The sequence below is a fragment of the Ambystoma mexicanum genome, chromosome 2q (genome assembly GCF_040938575.1).
Source record: "Ambystoma mexicanum isolate Mex_15411 chromosome 2q, UKY_AmexF1_1, whole genome shotgun sequence".
Classification (NCBI taxonomy): domain Eukaryota; kingdom Metazoa; phylum Chordata; class Amphibia; order Caudata; family Ambystomatidae; genus Ambystoma; species Ambystoma mexicanum.
In genome coordinates this window covers 306,260,839-306,281,544 of record NC_090924.1, presented here as the reverse complement: position 1 = coordinate 306,281,544, position 20,706 = coordinate 306,260,839, and the positions used below count along the sequence as shown (strand labels likewise).

The 20,706-nt window shown below is 43.9% G+C and overlaps 1 protein-coding gene across 4 annotated transcripts in view; it reads right to left on the bottom strand.

Moving 5' to 3' along the window:
- The window catches only part of LOC138569359 (uncharacterized), a 1,262,132-nt gene that overhangs the window by 1,065,828 nt on the left and 175,598 nt on the right, over positions 1 to 20,706 (bottom strand). For all 4 annotated transcript variants that reach the window (XM_069647272.1, XM_069647275.1, XM_069647274.1 and 1 more), the window contains 4 exons: positions 18,502 to 18,638; positions 16,937 to 17,092; positions 14,666 to 14,871; positions 9,396 to 9,493 (listed from right to left, as the gene is read on the bottom strand). In XM_069647272.1, the coding sequence (XP_069503373.1) occupies positions 9,396 to 9,493; positions 14,666 to 14,871; positions 16,937 to 17,092; positions 18,502 to 18,638 (597 nt within the window). The remainder of the gene's footprint in view (positions 1 to 9,395; positions 9,494 to 14,665; positions 14,872 to 16,936; positions 17,093 to 18,501; positions 18,639 to 20,706) is intronic.

Genomic DNA, 20,706 nt, shown 5'->3' with positions numbered 1-20,706 from the left:
CTGCCTTGATTATTGATGCAGGAGGCTCCCGGGTATCTCTGACACACAATTCAGGATTCTTCCGTGTGTTTTCCTGATCTTATGCTTTCCATTCTCGAGGGTTCATGAAAGCATTGGTTCCTTGTCGAAAAGGTCAATAGAACTTCCCTCCTTGCGATGCCCTTCTGGTTTGCCATCTTTCGTCTCTTGTTAAACTGCCATCTTGGAACTTCTGTTTCCTTGTATGTTTGGCCTCAATCAGAGTGTGCTCTCGTTCTACGACTTTTATCTGTGTGGGGAAGCTTAATGGAGGTCAGGTGTGTGTGATGGTCAGTAATTGCCTGACCTTGCATGACCATTGTATTGGGACATGTCAGGTATATGGCTCTGGTATTAGTCCGTTTTAACTCATAGCGGGCTGTCTGTGAGAAAGTGTTTGCCGTGTAAAGGGTGGGGGGGGTAGAATTCCTAAATATCTTACTTGGTAGGATGGGGTGAAGGTGTTGTAGGGAAGGGGATACCGTGTCTCACCAACCAGTGTCCCACTCCCACTGCCTGCAGACCCCTCACCCAGGTGATCCTCCTGCACTGGTCCACCCCCAGGACCTGGATCCAAAGGTGATGGTTTGCTTGAGTGTATGGTATTTCGCTGGGTAGCCTTGATTGGTGTGATGGCAAATCTTTGAATGGTGCCAATTGTTGGTTGGTGGGTATGGTTACCACTTCCCTTGTTTTGTGACTATAAATAGGGGCACACCCCGCTGTTGGACTGATTCATTTTGGGAAAAAATAACCTCAAAGGCTGCTAGAGAGATGAACTGCTGCTGAGGGTTTTGACTTTGGTGGGCCCTCACCTTTATGGATGTTTTCGTCCACTCCTTGCAAGAATAATCTCAACGCAAGTGGTTTATCAGCTGCTCTCAGGCATTGTGTGCTGGAATATCCATGCTTGCCTGTGCTGATCCCCCTCCTAAAAGCTTTCCTCAACTCATAAAATTCACTGGACTGAGGTGGGAGCTCCTCGTCTGCATTGTTGGAGTGTGAGCGTCTTGCTGCTGCTCTGCCTCATCTCTGTTCTTTCGTGGGAGGGACATCTTGGATTGCTTCCACATCTGCTTTCCCTCATGGGAGGTTCATGCCACCTTGGCTGATACTCTCTCCCCACCTGAGATGCCTCTGACCTGATTGCATGGTCTGTTCTATGCTCCTTCGCTGCTGTGCTGCCCTCCTCTTTGTGGGACATCTGAAGAGCACCCTTATTCATTGCAATCCTATTGTCTCAGTTCCCTCTTTAACTGGGATTCTATCCACACAGACCAGAGGCCCCTATCAATGAATAGTATGTCCAAATCCCAACTTCAAAACACATGTAGGCACCCAACCTTAACCAGCCCTTCCCACCACAGCCATTGCCTTGCATCAAGGTCCCTGGTTCCCCTGTCCACAATTCTTTTGCTGGTTCTGTCCTCCAGGGTCTTCTAGCTCTGGGTGCAGAGTGTCTCCAGTGCCTCTCTGACTGCAACTGCTTCTCTTCAGTGGGCTGGCGACCCACTCTGCAGCCAGCCCCCTAGAGGGTATGCTAGCAGAACCTGGGTTATGACCTCCTCCCCTTGGCGCCCCCAGACTCCATATGACCTCTGCTGTCTCTGCACGTAAATGCTGTAGTCGGCATATACTTACCTTTTCACTATTGTTGTGAAAGGCCTATTACATTTCTCCCATTAAGTCTTTTGGACACATTTCTGGAACCTCTAAAACAGCCTACAATTGACAATACCGTACCCTTACCTGTAAACTAGCACTGATTTTTTTTCTTGGGGTCCTGGAGTCGTTTGTGAAATCCAGCTATTTGTAAAGTGTCCCTGTGATTTGCTATGCATTTTAGAGTGATTAATCACTGCAGTTCACTCCCAATATTTGTTACAAGGTAGATCGTATTATGAGTGATTGTGGATGTCTGTTTCTACTTTTAGGAGATAATGGGGATCTTTGGAGACCCTTTGCTACATAGGCTGTCTTTTTAAGCTTTAATGATTGCCAAACCACCACCAGTTACTCCTAGTGAACCTCGCAAACTGAATAGAATTTAATATAACTGTCGTTTTCTGCTGATTATGGAAGTGAGTTCAGTTTTATATAGACCCTTTACTATTTTTCTACATATATTTTTTTATTGCTAAAGTATTAATTGGAACTCTATTTAATGCATGTATTATGTATTTCTTTGGCATACAGTATACTGTGTTGTGTATTTCATGATGTGCTAGTGTTGAACTAATTGTACCTTGATTCCAGCCATATCTCCTCCTAAGTGTGATGCCAGGCTACTCTCTCACATTAGCAATAACAGAGCTTCGGAGGAACTTGGCATCCATGGTACGCACTACTGGGTTGATCTTGTGTAAAACCCTAAACAGTTGGCTTTAGGAAACCTAAACACTTTGCATGGGCCAAGGTTTTTGTGTGCATTGTGCACTAAGGGTCTGAAAGACATAAAAGTGAGGTGAGAAGAAGGCTAGCATGCTCTGGTAGAAATGAGCCTGGATTCACCTTTTAACAGCAGTCAGATCACTAATATGCAGATTGATTGATTGTGCATGAAAGGTGGTGGACCCGCTAGGGGTCTCCAACGTTTGCGCCGGCATGAAAATCCATGCTGGTGCTAATGCTGGAGCATTTGTATGGTGGAAAGGAAGGGAGGCGGTGGAAACATAAGTTGCGTTCCGCCCCTCCTCTCCGCCGTCCAAATGATTGAATATGAGCTGTAATGTGAATGAATGGTGTAAAATCCTCACACGGCTTTTACATCATTCATTTACGTTACTTGCCCCTACAACATGGGCTCTTCAGTGTCTTAGGCTATTTTTTCAGAGGGAGGATTTGTCTGGAGATAGAAAACAGGGGTTATAAGTCGTTCGTTTAAGAGAAATATGTCTAGTAGAGATTAGTAAAAACTCAAATTTAAACTGAGATAAAGTAAACCAACTCGTTGACATCCATGTCTCAATGCAACTATAACTTTCTGCTGCCATGAGTCATCCACTTCGAGGCTACCCTTCAAATGGAAGACCATCCAAGTATCATCAGGATATTTTTGGAACACCACGTCCTGGGCCAGGAGGTGATCATGAAGGGGCTTAATATATACAGTAAAACGCAGGGGTTCATTGACAGCAATCCTGTCAACACCAGCTGTTCCGCTTTGGGCATATTTTAACCACTGTGGACTTGAGGAGCACCTTTATTCATTAGCTTAAGTAAGGAGGCGTTATAATTTAAAACAAGACTATTCGTTTACAGAGAAGAATATCCACAAAGGAAAGTTTTGATCATGTTGGGTCCTGTAAAGGTCCATTTATAACGGTAAGATATAATTGATTTTCCCGTTGCTCTGCAAGGAGGAGCACAGTGAAGCGAGGATTGAAAAAGAAGGAAAAAGGATCAGAACCGTACATGGTCGAAACAGAGGTCTCAATGGGCTTAGCACCAGTCCAACCAGCAGCCTTTGATATGGGTCACATCAGTGGTCATGAATTGGAAACCTAGGCTACTTGATGTGCCTTTGAGATCAAGTTTTGAATTGGTCATTATTTTGAATGACAATTATGTTTTCATTGCGGGCACACAATCATCCAAAAAGTAAGGAAGAGTGTCTGGGCTGCATTGGAGTGAGGTGAGGGTCAATAGACTACTAATGCCTTTATACTTCATGTATAGATATACATGAATTGTATGTAATGGCACTGGGGTGCAGGGAACAGCATCAATATTGCATGCATAATTAAAAATGAAAGCCATTTTACCATCTCTGGCAGATGATCTGTTAGCACTAATCATGGAAAGCCAAGAAGAAGTGGTACAGAAATGGAGGGACAGGATAATTTCTTTTATAGCCAGGTCTCTGAGTCAGACAGCAAATCCAAGTTGTGTTCAGTAATAGAGTCTCAAATATTAGCATAGCAGTTTATAGAACAGGCATTAATCTCGGTCCATTGCATATATTGAAAATGTGTCACTTCTGGGACTGCCACCGTGGACGAGTGTGAGCAAACATGGAAAAGAGAGGAAGCCCCCAACGCAGCGTTTCTTCTCAGGGATCCCGGATGTAAAGGTGTAATTTGCCGATTGGTCCCGGGAGCAGAGGGGGAAAAAGCCAAGCAAAATAACCCTTGCCAATGGTTGCTCATTCTTCTCTGTGGCCACAGGGACATTTAGAGTATTTTGGGGACTCTGGATGCAAGATATCATTCCAGGTAATAATAAAACTTAATGCGTCCATCAAATATGATTGAAATGGAACAATTCATTCATAATTTGACTGTTGAACGTAATATAAGAAAAGCAATACGCAGGTAGATATTTCAATGAATTTTGCACAATTTCCTCCAACTCACTTTCCTACTTGAAAAGCAAATGCTGCACAGTGCAGGACTTCATGGTCTACTAGATATATCTTATATTCAATGAAAAAACCTTGTTAAGCGGACGTTATGGTTAAGTTGCACTAATAAAAACCTTTGAAATTCACTGAAAAAACTTTGTTAAAAGAACATTATGGTTATGTTGGACTAATAAAAACCTATGAAATTCAGTAAAAAAAGGTTGTTAAAGATACGTTATGGTTCAAAGTAAAACCGAAAAACCCCTGAAATTCGCTAGTTATGGTAAGCGAAGCAGCCATAACTCACGCCACCAACGTGCATTGTTAGGACTAACACCCAGGACATCAAAGATGACATCACAAATGTCATTGATGACATCACTGATGACATCATATGTCTGGCTCCCTCTTTTTTCCTTTACTGACATATCTTAGCCAGTAATACTTAGAAACAAAGAAATCAAAAAGTACTATATTTGTAGACCTATACTTCAAATATGTTCTTACAGTAATTCATGTGGGGCTCACTCACAGCATATGAAACATATACATAAGGAGAATAAACACTTGAAAGATACCAATGCTTTCTATGTATGAAGACAATCAGTAAGGTTATCAACACTTTCTTATTGTTCTGCTGTTTTTTATCACTGTACTTTCTCTGGATATGCTCATATTTGTATTTGCATTACTCTCTTTAGAGTGCAGTCACATCATGTGATAGGTAGTAGGTTTGAAGCAGAACAATCATTTCTGTGCGTAAAGATAATCAGGTAGGTTATGAACAATTTCTGGTTCTACTGCTGCTTTTTTGCATACTTCACTTTACCTGCATATATTAATTTTTGTATGTGTTGCTGTGTTTTTGTGTTTTGTATGTAATAATGAAATTATATAGGAAGTGGGTTTCATTAGCTACTTATAAAATTGTGCACAGTACACAAAACTCTAATAAAAAAGTATTTAGCATTTCACTATTTAACATGGGAAGATTATGAATATTGCACCTCCATCATGTATGCTGCACACTATGCTTACGTTTATACATGAGTACATTATTATACTGTAAAGAACGTCATAATAGAATGCAATTTATATCAATGCATTGATTAATGCACTACATAGCTCATGACATCTATTCTAATGATCCTTAACACTTTTTTTGCCAACATTATAATAGGAATCCCTTGTACAGACTTTTCCTGAAAAGTACATGCACATGTGATGTCATCAGAGATGTCATCAATGGCATTTGTGATGTCATTTTTGATGTCCTGGGTGTTAGTCTTAAAAAAGCACGTTGGTGGCGTGAGTTATGGTTGCTTAGCTTACCATAACTAGCGAATTTCAGGGGTTTTTCGGTTATACTTTCAACCATAATGTCCCTTTAACAATGTTTTTGTACTGAATTTCATAGGTTTTTATTAGTCCAACATAAACATAACGTCCCTTTAATAACAACGTTTTTCAGTGAATTTCAAAGGTTTTTATTAGTGCAACTTAACCATTACGTCCTCTTAACAAAGTTTTTTCATTGAATTTCATGGGTTTTTATTAGTGCAACTTAACCATAACGTCCCTTTAACAAAGTTTTTTCAGTGAATTTCATAGGTTTTTACCAGTGCATGCTATTTTGCTACAACTTACTAATATCATACTTACCCAGTATAGCAATGTTTGTGTCCAATTTACAAAGTGTCACCTTAAAACTCTGCCATTTCCCACCTTCTGGAATAATTTTTAACACTTCCATACACTTTTTGCAACTGCTTCAACTAGTTTTGCATCCGTAGACGTCTACGAACATCTGACTTCATAGCGGACCTTCCGGACAGTGCCACATGACCATACACTGGCGCGGGGCTTGATGACGTGTCCGAGAACCCGTCCGCACTTCCCAATAAGACCTCTTCTGGCGAATTTCTGGCGTTTTTTTGGTTTTACTTGAAAACCATAACATCCATTTAAGAAAGTTTTTCATGGAATTTCATAGCTTTTTATTAGTACAACTTAACCATAACGCCCCTTTAAAAAAGTTTTTTCAGTGAATTTCATGGGTTTTTACCAGTGCATGCTATTTTCCTACATCTTACTAATATCATACTTACCCAATATAGCAATATTTGTGTCCCATTTACAAAGTGCCATTTCCCACCTTCTGGAATCATTTTTAACACTTCTATACACTTTTTGCACCTAATTCAACTAGTTTTTCAACTTGTTTTGCATCCGTAGACGTCTACGAACATCTGACTTCATAGCGGACCTTCCAGACAGTGCCACATGACCATACGCTGGTGCGCGGCATGATGACGTGTCCGAGAACCCGTCCGCACTTAACGATAAGATCTCTGCTTCGCGGACAGTTCAGAACTGCATTTTATACTGATCTGGGAACTTTCAACTTCAAAATTTCCCTTGCACCGCTCCAACACCTATTCCTACTCATTATTCATTATCAATCTAGTACACAGTACATACTTTTAGCAAAACTGCTATTTATCTTAAAATGGCATCAGCTAATGCCATCCCTCCTCCCCAAGAGCCACCACCACTGCTGTAATCAAGAAGCAAGAGAAACTCTGCCCCTACCCTAGAAATAACACACATGCAACATTTTCCCTTGTCCACCTACCCCTCCATATTAGTGTTTGGTTCCTATTCCCTCATTTCCCTCCCCACCTTTCGTTGTCATCTCTCCTGCCAAAAAAAATACATCCAAAAACAACAAGAGATATATTCGTTTAAGAACCACCTTTCACAGCTAAAAAATAGAACTAAAAAAAATGTATAGACTCCATCTTCTTCATATTTCTCAGTACAGTACATAGACTCAATAAGATTTTCCAGCATTTCCAATTGCATTTTGTGTTATGCTAATGGGAATATTGTGATGTTCATCCTCCGTTCCAGGTACTGGAATGGTGGATACCCGCCCAGCAGCCAAAGTTATCAGCCCAAGCTAAGCGAGGGTGGATAACGAGGTCTCTGGACCATTATCCCCCCCATTCCAGCCCCTGAAATGGGGGATGAAGGCCATTAGCACCCTAGGATCCCAAAGTCGGAACCCGGGGTGCTAATGGCCTTCACTGTGGCGTCCCGGTGTAGGAAGGAAATCCTTTTCCAAGATGGCCACCATGGAAAGGGAAGGCGAGGGTTCCATACAAGGCCCCTCTTCGCTTTCCATGGCAGCCTGCAGAAGACAAAAAGAGAACCCTATGACCATAATACCATGAGCACATTTTTCTCCCTTTCAGATCCATCCTAATTTCGAATAACTTTACCACAACGCCAGTCCCATGTGGACATGGCCACTTTAATCCTATGTGTTGTGCCTTGTGGTCATGGTCAGTAGCCAGATTGTCCGGATCATGACCTTATTCCATGACCTGGACAATCTGGCCACTGCCCATGGCCACAGGCTCCCCCTCAGTTACTAAAGGTATACCGCTATTTTTTTGTAGCTACATTATGTCACTTGTCAAATAATAAAACACTGACACATTTGAAAAACCATGCTGTAGGTCCTTGCCAATGCTCCATACGCAAGTTTGCTGGAAATCCACCCATGTTTTATTTTTTCAAAAGTGTCAAATGTATGCACATACAGTCGTCATATAACGTAGCCCCCACTTGCCAAAATCCATTCAGATTTTACGAAAACATCTATATCTATTTCTATAATCTTTTTGCAAACCTTTGTGTAGATTTGTCAAATATCACCACATGTATAAGCCTTTACAATATTTTTGGACCCCCCCCTCTAATTTTGCTCCCTCTTGACAGAATCCCACCAAACTTTGCAAAAACATGTATATCTAGATCTATTATCAGTTTGCCAAACGAAGTGTAGATTCGTCAAATGGCACCTCATATATAAGCCTTTACATTATTTTGGGACGCCCCTCTCCCACGAAACTTCACAAAAACTTCTAAATATATTATCAGTTTCCCAAATTAAGTGTGGATTCGTCAAATGGCACTTCATTTATAAGCCTTTCCATTATTTTGGGACCCCCACTCTAATTTTGTCCCCTCATGACAGAATCCCACCAAACTTTGCCTAGTCACTCAGAATCAGGTCAGAAATATACATGCAACATTTCATGCAGTTCCATTAAGTGGCGTCAAAGTTATAAGCCATCCAAGAACTGCATTTCACCAACCCTGTAATTCTGAGGTGTCGGCGAACTTTTCAGCGCTGTTCACGAACATCCAAACTGTTCGCGGACGTTCGCGGCAAAACACCAATTTTTTGTTGCTTCTTGCAGCCATATCCCATCCCATCCTCATCACCCCTCACCTCCCCAGAGATTATTTGATAAGTTTGACAAGTGCAATGTTGTTTTTTTTAATATGTTTTTACTGCAATGTCCGCGGACACTGGCCGCTGTCCGCGAATCCAAGATGGTGGGCGTTTCCAAAAATCTGACGCACTTCACGCTCTTCACCATCCAATCATCCAATCAGCGAACATGTCGCATGTCCGCGGACATGACGCAAGCCAATTAACCAATCGGTGTCCTGTCCGCGGCACGAACAGGGAAGTGTGTCCGCATAGCGGACATAGATATCACTAATTTTTGGTCGTTTTAAAAAAAAAAACTGGACGGATTTTCACCAAATTTACAAAAGCACGCTTTCGGGACCAAGCCGCTGCTCCCGCTGTAAGTTTGGTGAAAATCCGTCCAGCGGTTTGGGCTGTAGGCATGAGCAAACTTTTTTCCCCATTCAGTCTATGGGGAAAAAGACATTTTGGGACCCCTCCTATAACTTAGCCCCCCCTGGACCAAACCTCAACAAACTTTGCAAAACAATTTAGAGTGGCCATATACTTTTGGTGTGGATTCGTCCAGGGGGAACGAAGTTATAAGCCACCCAAAAAGTGCTCTTCTTATGGGATTAACAACTTACCCATAACTACACAGCCACTACCGTGGCTGCGTATTTTGAACATGATCTCTGGTGAATGCTATCAGCTTTGACTGCACTTTAACTACAGTGAATATTGACCCACCTGCTTTGGTGCTCTTACCATTTTTAGTCTGATTTAAGTTGCTCCATAATGCACCATAGATCTCCTGCCTTCTTGCCATGCTCATTGCGGAGTAGGCTTTATCGACACCGGAGACCCTGGCAAAGAGAAAAAGGCAACATTGAATCATAAACAATCCACATTGTAGTACCACAAGCACAAGAAAAGGCAACCTGGGCTTGCACTAGTGCACTTTGTGATCCCTGATTTTCCAGCAGAACAGTAGAGTAGTGGCACACGGTCCAGAATGCTCCCCTGCGGGCCAATTCAAAGGGCCATGAGCAGCAGTAGAAGAGGCACATTCAAGAGGAACAGAGGAGAGGAGGAAAATGTATTGTTCCCTAGTCACAGTCAAAACAATAAAACAATGGATGGCCTCCTCAATGTGTGTGGCTTCTCATTGGAAGAACTGGTTGAAGATAATCAAGAGATGTCCCTTACCTGTAACAATAGTTCTGTACTGTATGTAATTGTACACTGCATAATAGTGCCCTTTTGTGTGAATGGAATGTGCTATAAAGCAATAGAGCACTCTTCTGGAAGAGTCTCATCATTTACCCACCTTTAACTGGGCTATCTAACAACAACAATACCTCAATATTTCAAGCACTGGGTTTAATTGTCTGTTAATAAACAGCCAGAGACTATGGGGCCAATTCATGGAATAAATGTGTGCCAAAATATGTGGCGCAAGCTGGTGCAAGCGATTCATGGAAGGCCCTGCGCGAGTTTTTCCCGAGAAGTGCACCAAATTCGCACGTGACGCACATGGGCGCACACGTCGCTGTGACATCCCGCACGCCGTGCGCGATGCGCACAGCGAAAGGGCACAGCGTGTAGCGCACACACCAAAAAGGGGGCGGGACACGGGGCGGAACACAGAATGGGAAACGACGCGTGAAAATGAGGGCGTAACTGGGGAAGTACTGCTGGGAAATACACAGAACGCCCACACGCTTGCGAACTACACGTATTCATGGAATCGAATAGGGGAACACACGCATGCCAAAAGACATGAACAGGCCTAAACACGTCCGCCACACGAAGGCAAGCGGAAGCGTCGAAGCACAGTATAAAAGTGCGCACAAACAACAAACACGTATATACAGCTACGATGAATGTCCCATTTCTCGCAGCACTGATCATGGGACACCGCAGGAGGAGGAGAATAGCCAGGCCCTGCATTTTTTTGCCCAGGACAAGCCTTTTTGGGATGCCTGATGACCAGGTCTATGGCAGGTATTGGTTTCCACCTCATATCATCGTATACCTGGTCCAGGAGTGGGAGGATGACCTCACATCACCCACCTTGTGCTCCCAAGCACTGAGCCCCTTGGAAAGGGTGCTCAATGTACTGCATTTCTTGGTCACTGGGTCATTTCAGTGGACCACTGCCATAGTGGGGGGGGTCTCACAGCCCACGCAGTCACGCTGCCTACACCAGGTGTTGGCAATCATGACTGCGTGACCCTCAGTCCGCAGGCACATATACATGCCCAGAACACCCTCAGAAAGGCATGTTATGGTCCAGGACTTTTACAGGGTGGCACACTTCCACATAGTGCTCGGTGCCCTCGATTTCACCCATGTGGCCCTACGTCCACCTAGGGCCACAGAGAATATCCACCACAACCGCAAGCACTGGCATACCATCAACGTGCAAGTTGTATGCGATGCACAGGGGATCATCACCTCTGTCTATGCTAACTATCCTCGGTCCACCCATGACAGTTTCATATACAGAATGTCCGCCCTGAGCCGGGACCCGGAAGCTGTGAAGCATGCCGACACATGGCACAATGGTGAGTACAAATGCCTCTGTACATGCATGCATGTCACACACAGACAAATACACAAACCAAACTAATGATAACTATTATCACCTCCCCGGGGGAGAGTACCTACCCTCTGAGCACCCACATGATGACGCCAATACGGAACCCCACCACCCCACCCCAGATAAGATACAAAGCAGCCCATATTGCAACCTGGGCCATAGTGGAGCGCACATTTGGAGTGCTCAAGCCGCGCTTCTGCTCCCTTGACCGCTCTGGCGGGCAGCTACTCTATGCACCCCCAGTAGTGTGCAGGATCATTGTGGCAGCATGTGTCCTGCACAATGTTGCAACACGGCGGGGCGTACCGGTGGACATGGTGGTGCCCCCACACCCCCAACCACACGCACAGGCGCTGTGAATCGGAAGGGAAAGGGCACGTGGTGGCCACCCAACTGAGGTGCCCCTCACCTTCTGTGGGTTTCCTTTGGATTGTTGGGCTCATGGAGCCTTGATTTTTCATTTGTATATAGTCATGGACTTGGTTTAACTTATTTTTTTTCACCCATGGAGGAATGATTTGCTTTTTTTTAACTTTGGATTTTGTTTTATGGACGGACGCTTTGGAGCCATTTTACTTTGGATTTTGTTGATTTCAGCCTTCATTTTCTTTGCATAATTTTGGACATCCAGACTTGTATTCATTATTTGTTTTCTTGTGTGATTTCATTTCATTCATTCAGTTTTGTATTTAATACATTTTTATTTTTTACTTTATTTGTGTGGTCTTCTCTCATTGGTTTCGTGCATGTCACAATGTTGGTTTTCTCAGTCATGTGTCGGCATTGTGTGGGTCTGACGGACATGTATTCATGGGCATACTGGTTATTTGGTATATATCATGACATGGGGAATTCAATGTGGAGTGGATGGAATGCTTGGTTGGGTGTTTGGACTGGGGTGGCGTGGGGTGGGATTTGGGTGTCCATAAGGGCCATGGGTCTGAATTGTGAAGGCGTGTCGTGTGGGGGGACATGAATCGGGCCTGCTAGCAGGTGCCCATCACTGGGGGTGGGGTGGGGGACATGAGTCGGGGCCTGCAGGCAGATGCCCATCACTGGGGGTGAGAGGACTTGGATCAGGGCTCCCAAGTGCATGGTGGCATTTGGCCTGCCTGAAGGGCATGGTCAGGGGTGATGGGCTGCATGTGGGGCATGGTCTAGGGTGATAGGCTGCCTGCGGGGCATGGTCAGGGGTGATGGGCTGCCTGCGGGGCATGGTCTGGGGTGATGGGCTCCGTGCGGGGCATGGTAAGGGGTGATGGGCTGCCTGCGGGGCATGGTCTGGGGTGATGGGCTGCCTGCAGGGCATGGTCAGAGGTGATGGGCTGCCTGCAGGGCATGGTCTGGGGTGATGGGCTGGCTGCGGGGCATGGTCAGGGGTGATGGGCTGCCTGCGGGGCATGGTCTGGGGCAATGAGCTGCCCGCAGGGCATGGTCAGGGTGGATGGGCGGCCTGCAGGGCATGGAGAGGGGTGTAGGGTGGACCCTTGTGGCGTGGTCTGGCTGCAGGGGGTGCACGTGGCTTCTCACAACACTGCTGCGTGAATCTGGGGATACGGGAGTGACAATTACACGCGATTTGGCTGGCGCGAGCGGGGTACACATATTCCAGGGGTGCGTGGGGAGTTTTACACACGCGTGAACGGGTTACGCATATTCCAGGGGTGCTTGGGGTGTTTTACACGCACGCGAGCAGGGTACGCGTATTCCACAGGTGTGCGGGGAGTTTTACACGTGCGCGAGCAGGTTACGCGTATCCCGGAGGTGTGCGGGGAGTTTTACAAGTGATTTCACTGGCGCAACCGAGGTACGCGTATTCCGAGGGGTGCACAGGGAGTTTTACAAGCGATTTCGCTGCTGCGAGCGGGGTGCGCATATTCTAAGGGGTGTGCAGGGAGTTTTACATGCAATTTCGCTGGCGCGTGAGGGCTGAGTGGCGTTTTTAGCACGTTTTCATGGTTGGGCGCAGGGGGCGGGGTCGCTGTCCCACTCTGCGCCACAGCTGGTTATGGTTGTGAGTATCCATGAATAAACTGTGTGTGAAAATGGGTTTTGGCGCATGCGGCTGGCGCACGCTGGCGCACGCGCACTCTGTACGCCAGCCGCGTGCGCCACTTCTGCGCCTGATACCATGAATTACCCCCTATATGTGGGAAAATAAAATGGCCTGAGTGCATCGCACTTCCAAGATCATAAAACAAACACTGTTGAACAAAAGATTCCTTATGCCTACCATTATCGTCATTATGACTATTTATTAATAATTTGTTTTACTTAACTATACTTGATTTCCAAGATAGCTCACTATTTGCATGGAGATTTTTTACATTTATATTATATTTCTGTCTTTTGTATATATTTCTTCTGCTTTGTTAAAAAACAGTGTCTTTTATCTTAATTGGCATTTCCAAGAAAGTATTTCTACTATATATCAAATCATTTACAACAAATTGTGGGGTCATTAAGGGCCACATTCTCAAATGTTTTTGTTGGACCAAGTGATGAAGTGCGCATCTCATCACTTGCGCTAAGGAGCAGACCAGTTCTCAGAAGCTATCTGAATGCGTGCATCTTAGATCCCACCTTTCAGATGACCATTTCCATGGCTTTGTGCATCTGCACAAATCAGGGGTGTTTCTGAGCATTTAAAAGCACTTCCCGAATTCACCAATGGGATGCACTTTTAAATGGGTAGACATTGGGGACATGCCCCCTGCACCTCTTGGGAACAGGCGCAGGGGGATGGGCAAATCATGACATGTCATTTTTCACCATGTCATGCAATCACATCCCCCCTGTACCACCTGACTCGCTAGATGCCACCCCCTCTCTCATCCCCATCACCAGGCACAAAAGTACCATTCTTCTGTGCCCCTCTGTATGCTACACCTGCTTAATAGCTGTTCTGTTGCTCCCTCTGAAAAGCACTCTGTTATGCATCTGTAATGTTGTATACCTTTCTAAAGCACTCTGTTATGCATATGTATTGTTGTATTTCCCTGCAAAGGGCTCTGTTGCTTCTCAAAGATAGGTCCACGCTCAATAAATACCATAATAAAATTAATAATAAAAGCTTTTCATGTGTCAGAGCAGAAATGTCATACCATGCCTTACTGAGAACAGGACTAAGTCCCGGGTTGAATTGGCTGAATGAAGTACTGGGGTCGTGACTGTGACTGAATGCCAATGGTAGGAGGGACCATTACTGGCCTCGTTAACAACCTTGAGATCAGCCACTAAAATAAGTCTGCTTTATAACTTAATGTGCATCTGGGATCCTAGCCCAATCGTGGGGTAAATTCCAAATGTGAAGTTTGAACAAACAACAGAAGCACCACTGTGGGTAATTGATCATTACTTACAATAAACAAACAAAGAAACACACAGGCGGAGAGTACAAACTCTTCGAGGTACAATCTAAGATATTACTTACACAGCTTGAAGAGAGTCACACGAAACATTGGACAGGATCTGTGTGAGCTGGGACCCAGTGATGCTGGGCAGGAGGATGGGCAGTTTATTCTGGAACCAATCTGCATAGTCAGTCGTGTTCAGCTGACTCTTCTCATGGACCAGCCGCATGAGGGTCCGATTCAGCATGGCCCCAGAGGCTGTTATGTTCACCAAAGAAAGGTTCCACTGCAGGAAGAAAGAGCTGGTTAGCAGTGAAGGAAAGCTCCCTAAATCATGACGATTAGCATACTCAGACCAAAAGGTCCTGCAATACTACATCATATAGTAGATTGTGTGGTGCCATGTTGTGCTGTGTGGTTGTATGGCACAGAGGTTCTGTATACATGTTTGGGTCCATTACAAAATGCACACACTTTATGCCTGATAGAGGGTCTAGAAATTCCTGAAATCTGATCAGAGCTGTGATCTGTCCTGTCCTCTCAATTGAAGAGGAGATTCCGCCAGAGCAGGTCTCTTAGCTGTATTAGAACAAGGATCATAGAGGAGATGATCAATATTCTTTCTGAGACTCACAAATCGGTACGACGTCCTTTCAACGTGCAATGTTTTTTTGCTGGGTTTATTACTGTGATTTTTTTTTACCGAAAAAACTCATCGAATATATTTCAAGGGGTTGGAAAAATATATATATTGGGTATGAGTGTTCGAGGATATATAAAAAATTAAAGGGGATGGGGGGTTGGGGGGAACCCCCTCAAAAATAAAAAAATAAAAAAATTGATGAGTTTTTTCATAAAAAAATCTGCAGTAAAAAAGCCTGCTAAAAAACTTCCCGCGATGAAATGACATGGAACCCACAAATCTAATCTCCCACATAGAAAGTGCTCTGTTTTACGAAGGGCATTCACTGTGTATGTGGGGTCCCTACACTCATTTGTGAGGTTCAGTAAAGTCAGTGGGCAGAACGAGGAGGGTCCTTAATATCCTCTAGTCGGAGGGGCTCTTTAGAGGATAATCATTAGTTTTTGTTGAGAGGTGTGCATTGCCCTCATATTCTTAGCTTCTATGGACATTCTTATATTCACTGTTTTAATTTCTTGCACCTGGGGATAGGGCTCACTCCTTATATGTGTACCATACTATGCATCTTCAGATTTCTCTATTTAATGTATGTTCATATAGGGGCATGCAATGGCCCCTGTGTGCTGCACCCAAAGCTTCCAGTGTCGAATTTAAACACAAAAGGATGCACATGTTGCCGAGTTATGTCAATTCATATAACATTATTTATTAAACAAATTACCAAAGAGTTTAATTTCTGGGATTAACAAACATGAATCCTGCTGATACTCACCTCAAATGAATGTAATGCTGACTAAAGGGACATCCTTCAAACAGAATGTGCAAAAAGAACAATGACCTTTCAGAGGGTGCAAGTCTGATATAACCGATACATCGAAAATGGGTTGCAATTATTACTAACTTCATATTCACTGAGTGTGGGACTATTAATGCTCCCCTGCTATGGTGCATTTGTATGTAGCTAGGCTGTATTTACTCGGGCCTGAGGACTGGCCTTTGCCAGCAGGTGAGAGGGGAGAACACTATCCAGCCAAGAGCCCAACCTAGACCCTCTCAAATGTGGGGTGTATAGCAATGGAGTAGCATGCACCCCCAACCCGGACCCACAGAAATTCAGGGTATATGTGTAAGAAGGCAACCTGCTAGAGTGATATGTGAACAGTAGTAGGCTACACCAATGGTCGTTAGCCACGGCTTAGTAGTTATGTCCGAACTGCTGAGTTGGCGTCAGTGTTGAAAAAGTTGCCCCATGGCATTATAACCTCTGCAGATACTTTATTACCAGGGCCTTGAAAGTGATGACATGTGGCTAAGCCTCCCTTGCTTCAAGCAATGTCAATAATGATGCAGCATGAAATAATTTGGAAACTCTTTACCCACCCAGGGGAATTTCTACTCCGTCTTAACCTCCTATAACTCAGTAATGGGAATGCCATAACACCTGCCATGTCTGGAGACTGCAATCTCTGTTCAACACCATGCATCATAGGGTAGGCCCAAAGAGAGCAATGGAGTTGCTCTTGACTCAATCATAAATACTATGGTAATGAGGTAAGTGCAAGATCAGTAGATGCTAAAGCTCCAAAGAACCCATAATAGTTCTGATTGTATGTTTTAAATACGCACTGGAGTGATCTTAACATACAGTGTGTGTTGTCCATAGGTTGTGTAAATAAAATATTCAAATACTTAACGTTGAATACTCTACCATATTAAACTGTGTGTAGAATCCTGCCAGGTCTGCCAGCGTCCTATTGTCAAGGTTGTTAAAGATGGCAGTGATGTTGGAGTCACTGCTGAGAGCACCAGAGAGCACTGTCATATCCGCCAATTGCAAAGAGGTGAGAAGGTCCAGAACATTCAGCTGTCAGGATTGATAAAAACAAATATTAACAAAGAACGTTTGTCTGTGTGTGTGTGTGTCTTTGTGTGTGCGCGCGCGCGCACGGATGCGCACGCACGCGCACAGGCACGCAAATGCCTATATACAGCTATTCAATAACAGAGGCTATAGAAACCTGAGCCCTAATAGAAATCTTGCAATTATGTAAATAAAGTCATCTACATGAGACTCAGGGATGGTTTGTGAATCTGGGAACCATGACACATCAATAGGCATTACGTCTCAAGCTCAACGGTCCGCAAATGGAAATCTTTGTCTTGCCCTGCCTCACCTACTTAAAGAAACCTCCTCACTATGCCTACACCACCTGATTTGCAAAATTAGTCACTATAAAAATAATGGTCCACAACCTAGGTTTCACCTGGAATGCAGGCTTCTTCATTTATTGATAGGTCAACGCCATGGTCTAATGAGCATCTCTTTCAAATCAAACTCCTCATAGAAAACCAACCCTTCAATCAGTACCAAAAGAAGACCAACCAATGGTTGTAGAAGGACTTGCTAATTCCAGAAACAGTGTGTCTGACATGTTGGGACAGACAGTGTCATGCAATCCCGCCCCAAAGCTGGAATAATCTCACAGGAAATGTAAGAATTGCCTCAACTGTCTGTGTTCCAGCGTAAACCTGGGAACCCATCAGTTCTAACAAGAAGCACAGGATCACCCACTGCTGGAACCCGCGTAAGCACCAGAAAACTATTAAGATTTGCAGCGAGGGATCTACACATAAAGAGCCATATGCAAACAAACATAAACCTTACATGTCCAGAGTAATGCAAACCTTCCCTCATTCCTTCCCAAAAAACAGTTAGGGTCTAATTTGCGATGACCCAAAAAAGGACATAACCTGAGCCAAGAGAAAGGTGGGCCATTCTGACCCCCGATAATCACCAGGAAACCTTGCACTCTCTGCACTCATATTTAGCAGGCCTGGCACCATTGCTCATGAATACAGCCTTACAGTATATATTGATTGAATTATTGATTGTCTATGGACAGTTCATTATAGTGTGCAGGGGGCTTGAGGGACCCAAGTTTGGCTCCTCGTACTTCCTACCATTGCTCAGTGACTCATGGTCATTGGTCAAAAGGGGTAGGGTTGCAAAGGTGTTTAGATTTTCTTCTGACTCATTTCTGATGCTTGTATTGAATGTATGCTCTATGGATTTGATGATGCTGCACAGCCACAAAGACTTGTTGCCCTGCTTGACAAATATAACACGTGTAAACTTTATACTATATTGCCTCCTTATTGATAATCATGCACCGAAAAAGTGAAACAATCACGCATTAGTTCTCTTGATGGTTTCAAAGGTGAGGATGATGTAGAAAAGCAACATACATATAGCATGATGGTTTTGTGACTTACCCCAGAGAACGTAGGGTTTAGCAGTTGGAGGTCAGCATACTTAGCACTGGCTCTGAAGCTTCTGAAGTTGGTGAGCAGCCAGTCTCTGTTCGCATTGGTGGCATTCATAGGAACACACACTGACCCTGCGGGTGAAGCTGTAACAACAGCATCCATTTTACAGTTATTCCAATTGAATGTGTTCAGGGTTATCAGACCAATAGGCTACCCACACAAAGGGTGTGGCAAAACACCCACTTTGTTATTTCAGTCCTCAGCATGTGTCGGAAAATACAATTAGATGAAATGCATCAATTTACAAAAATATATATATTGAAATATGTTTCAGACAATTAGCATGCCAAGATAAGCATTTAGATGCATTTTATATGGTTATGGGTGTTGGGCAAATTCTAGATGGGAGAGTCCATGCAGAATTTTAGTCTACAGTTGGCCATGGCATCTCCCGCTTGTTTTCTCCATTAGTCCCGTGATGAGGGAGCTCAGCAAATCTGGCTGCTTAGAGCACTGGTATTATTCACAGGTCTAACGCATGTGTGCAGGCCACCCTGAGAGCAGCGTGCATCCTCACCAACGGTGTCTATGACTCTCCCTCCCCATTCCCACATATCCCCCATTCAAAGTAGCGCCCTCGACATTCAAACGCGGGTGCGAAAGCATTTTGAAAATAAACATAATAATAATAATATATCAGCTTCTCAATCGCAGTGTCCTGTCGCTATTAGTCGGATTCCAGCATTAATCGTGACTCTGTAATGAATTCCGTCAACCGACTACCTACATCCCGATTCGGTGATGGAAAATCCCTCAGAGCCATCACATGGTTTGCTAGTGGCAATAAGAACGCTCAGGGTGGACCATCTCTGTTGGTAACAGAGCAGCTCAGACCTAGTCAGCCCTTGCTAAAGTGCCTCCCTGCACAAGCAGGGAAAAAGGACGGCCCTCCCTGCATATCATTACTACACAAATCACAATGTCTTTCTGATTCTTCTTGATTTAAGAGATTGACATATGAATCTGCAGGGTGTAGAAGTCATGGGTTTCGGCAGACTACCCCAACCCAGTCATTTCTCGTGACAGAATCATACTGTATCCATACTAAACATTTGCTGGATGATGAAATTCTTTCTGTTGACAGATATTCTATAAATCCTCAGCTTTCCAATGATATGATATTATGATATTTTATCTATAGTGCACCCATACAAAAGTGTTTCAAACTTGTGATGAACACTCATCGTCAGAATACCCAGAACCATACATACTCTGAGTAGTGGCTCTTCCCAGCAATGTCTGCAATCCCTCTTATGATATAAAACTAAATGATGACATTTTTCGAATGTAAATTTAAACAAAGAGATTTTCTCACTGCCTCTAAATTTGGTTAAATCTCAAATTCTAAAGCAATCTGGGCTTGAAAATAGCAGAAATAAGTAAATGCTTATCAAGATGATGGCTCATTATGAGGCACCATCTGCCAACGTTTACCTTGTTTTGAGGCATGGGGCTGCAACCTTTAGCTCTCCAGATGTCTTGGACTACATATATCAGCATAGTCAATGGGGAGATATCCTGGGAGTCACAGATGACAAAATCAGGTGAGCCACAGGCCCCTGCTTGAAGGGTACTCAAGGCATCCTATTGTCCCATTCATGTATACCTGAGTCATGAGTACCCGCGGTTGTACACAAGGAACATTTAATTACAATGTAAACACAAGACAATAATCTTTCGAGTATGAACTAGGCCCTGCCCCATCCATGAGTAATCAGGCAACACGATAAAGAAAATTGTGAATCAGTTCTCACATAACACCCAAAACCAAAACACGCTGATCTGCTATCAGCCTAGAGACACAATGGTGTATAGGAATCCTGCAGAAACTGTGCGTAATACTCCAGTTACTTTTACTTTGCAACTTGTTCTTCCCTCAGACCATATAACCTTTCATGATCCACTTTCCAGATATGCTCACGTTTACGAGAGACACTGTCAATTATAAAATATTTTCTTAACATTTAAAATGCTTAATTTGTGAGGTCTGGCTTTTTCCCTACTGAAGAGCCATTCCCACTACGGATATGGTGTGTCTTGTATTTACTGCATGATTTATTTTATGTTAGGATGAACTGCGCAGAAGTACAATAACAAACCTTCCAAGGGTTCCAATCTATAGGCGGAAAATACAAGTGTAAACACTTTTAA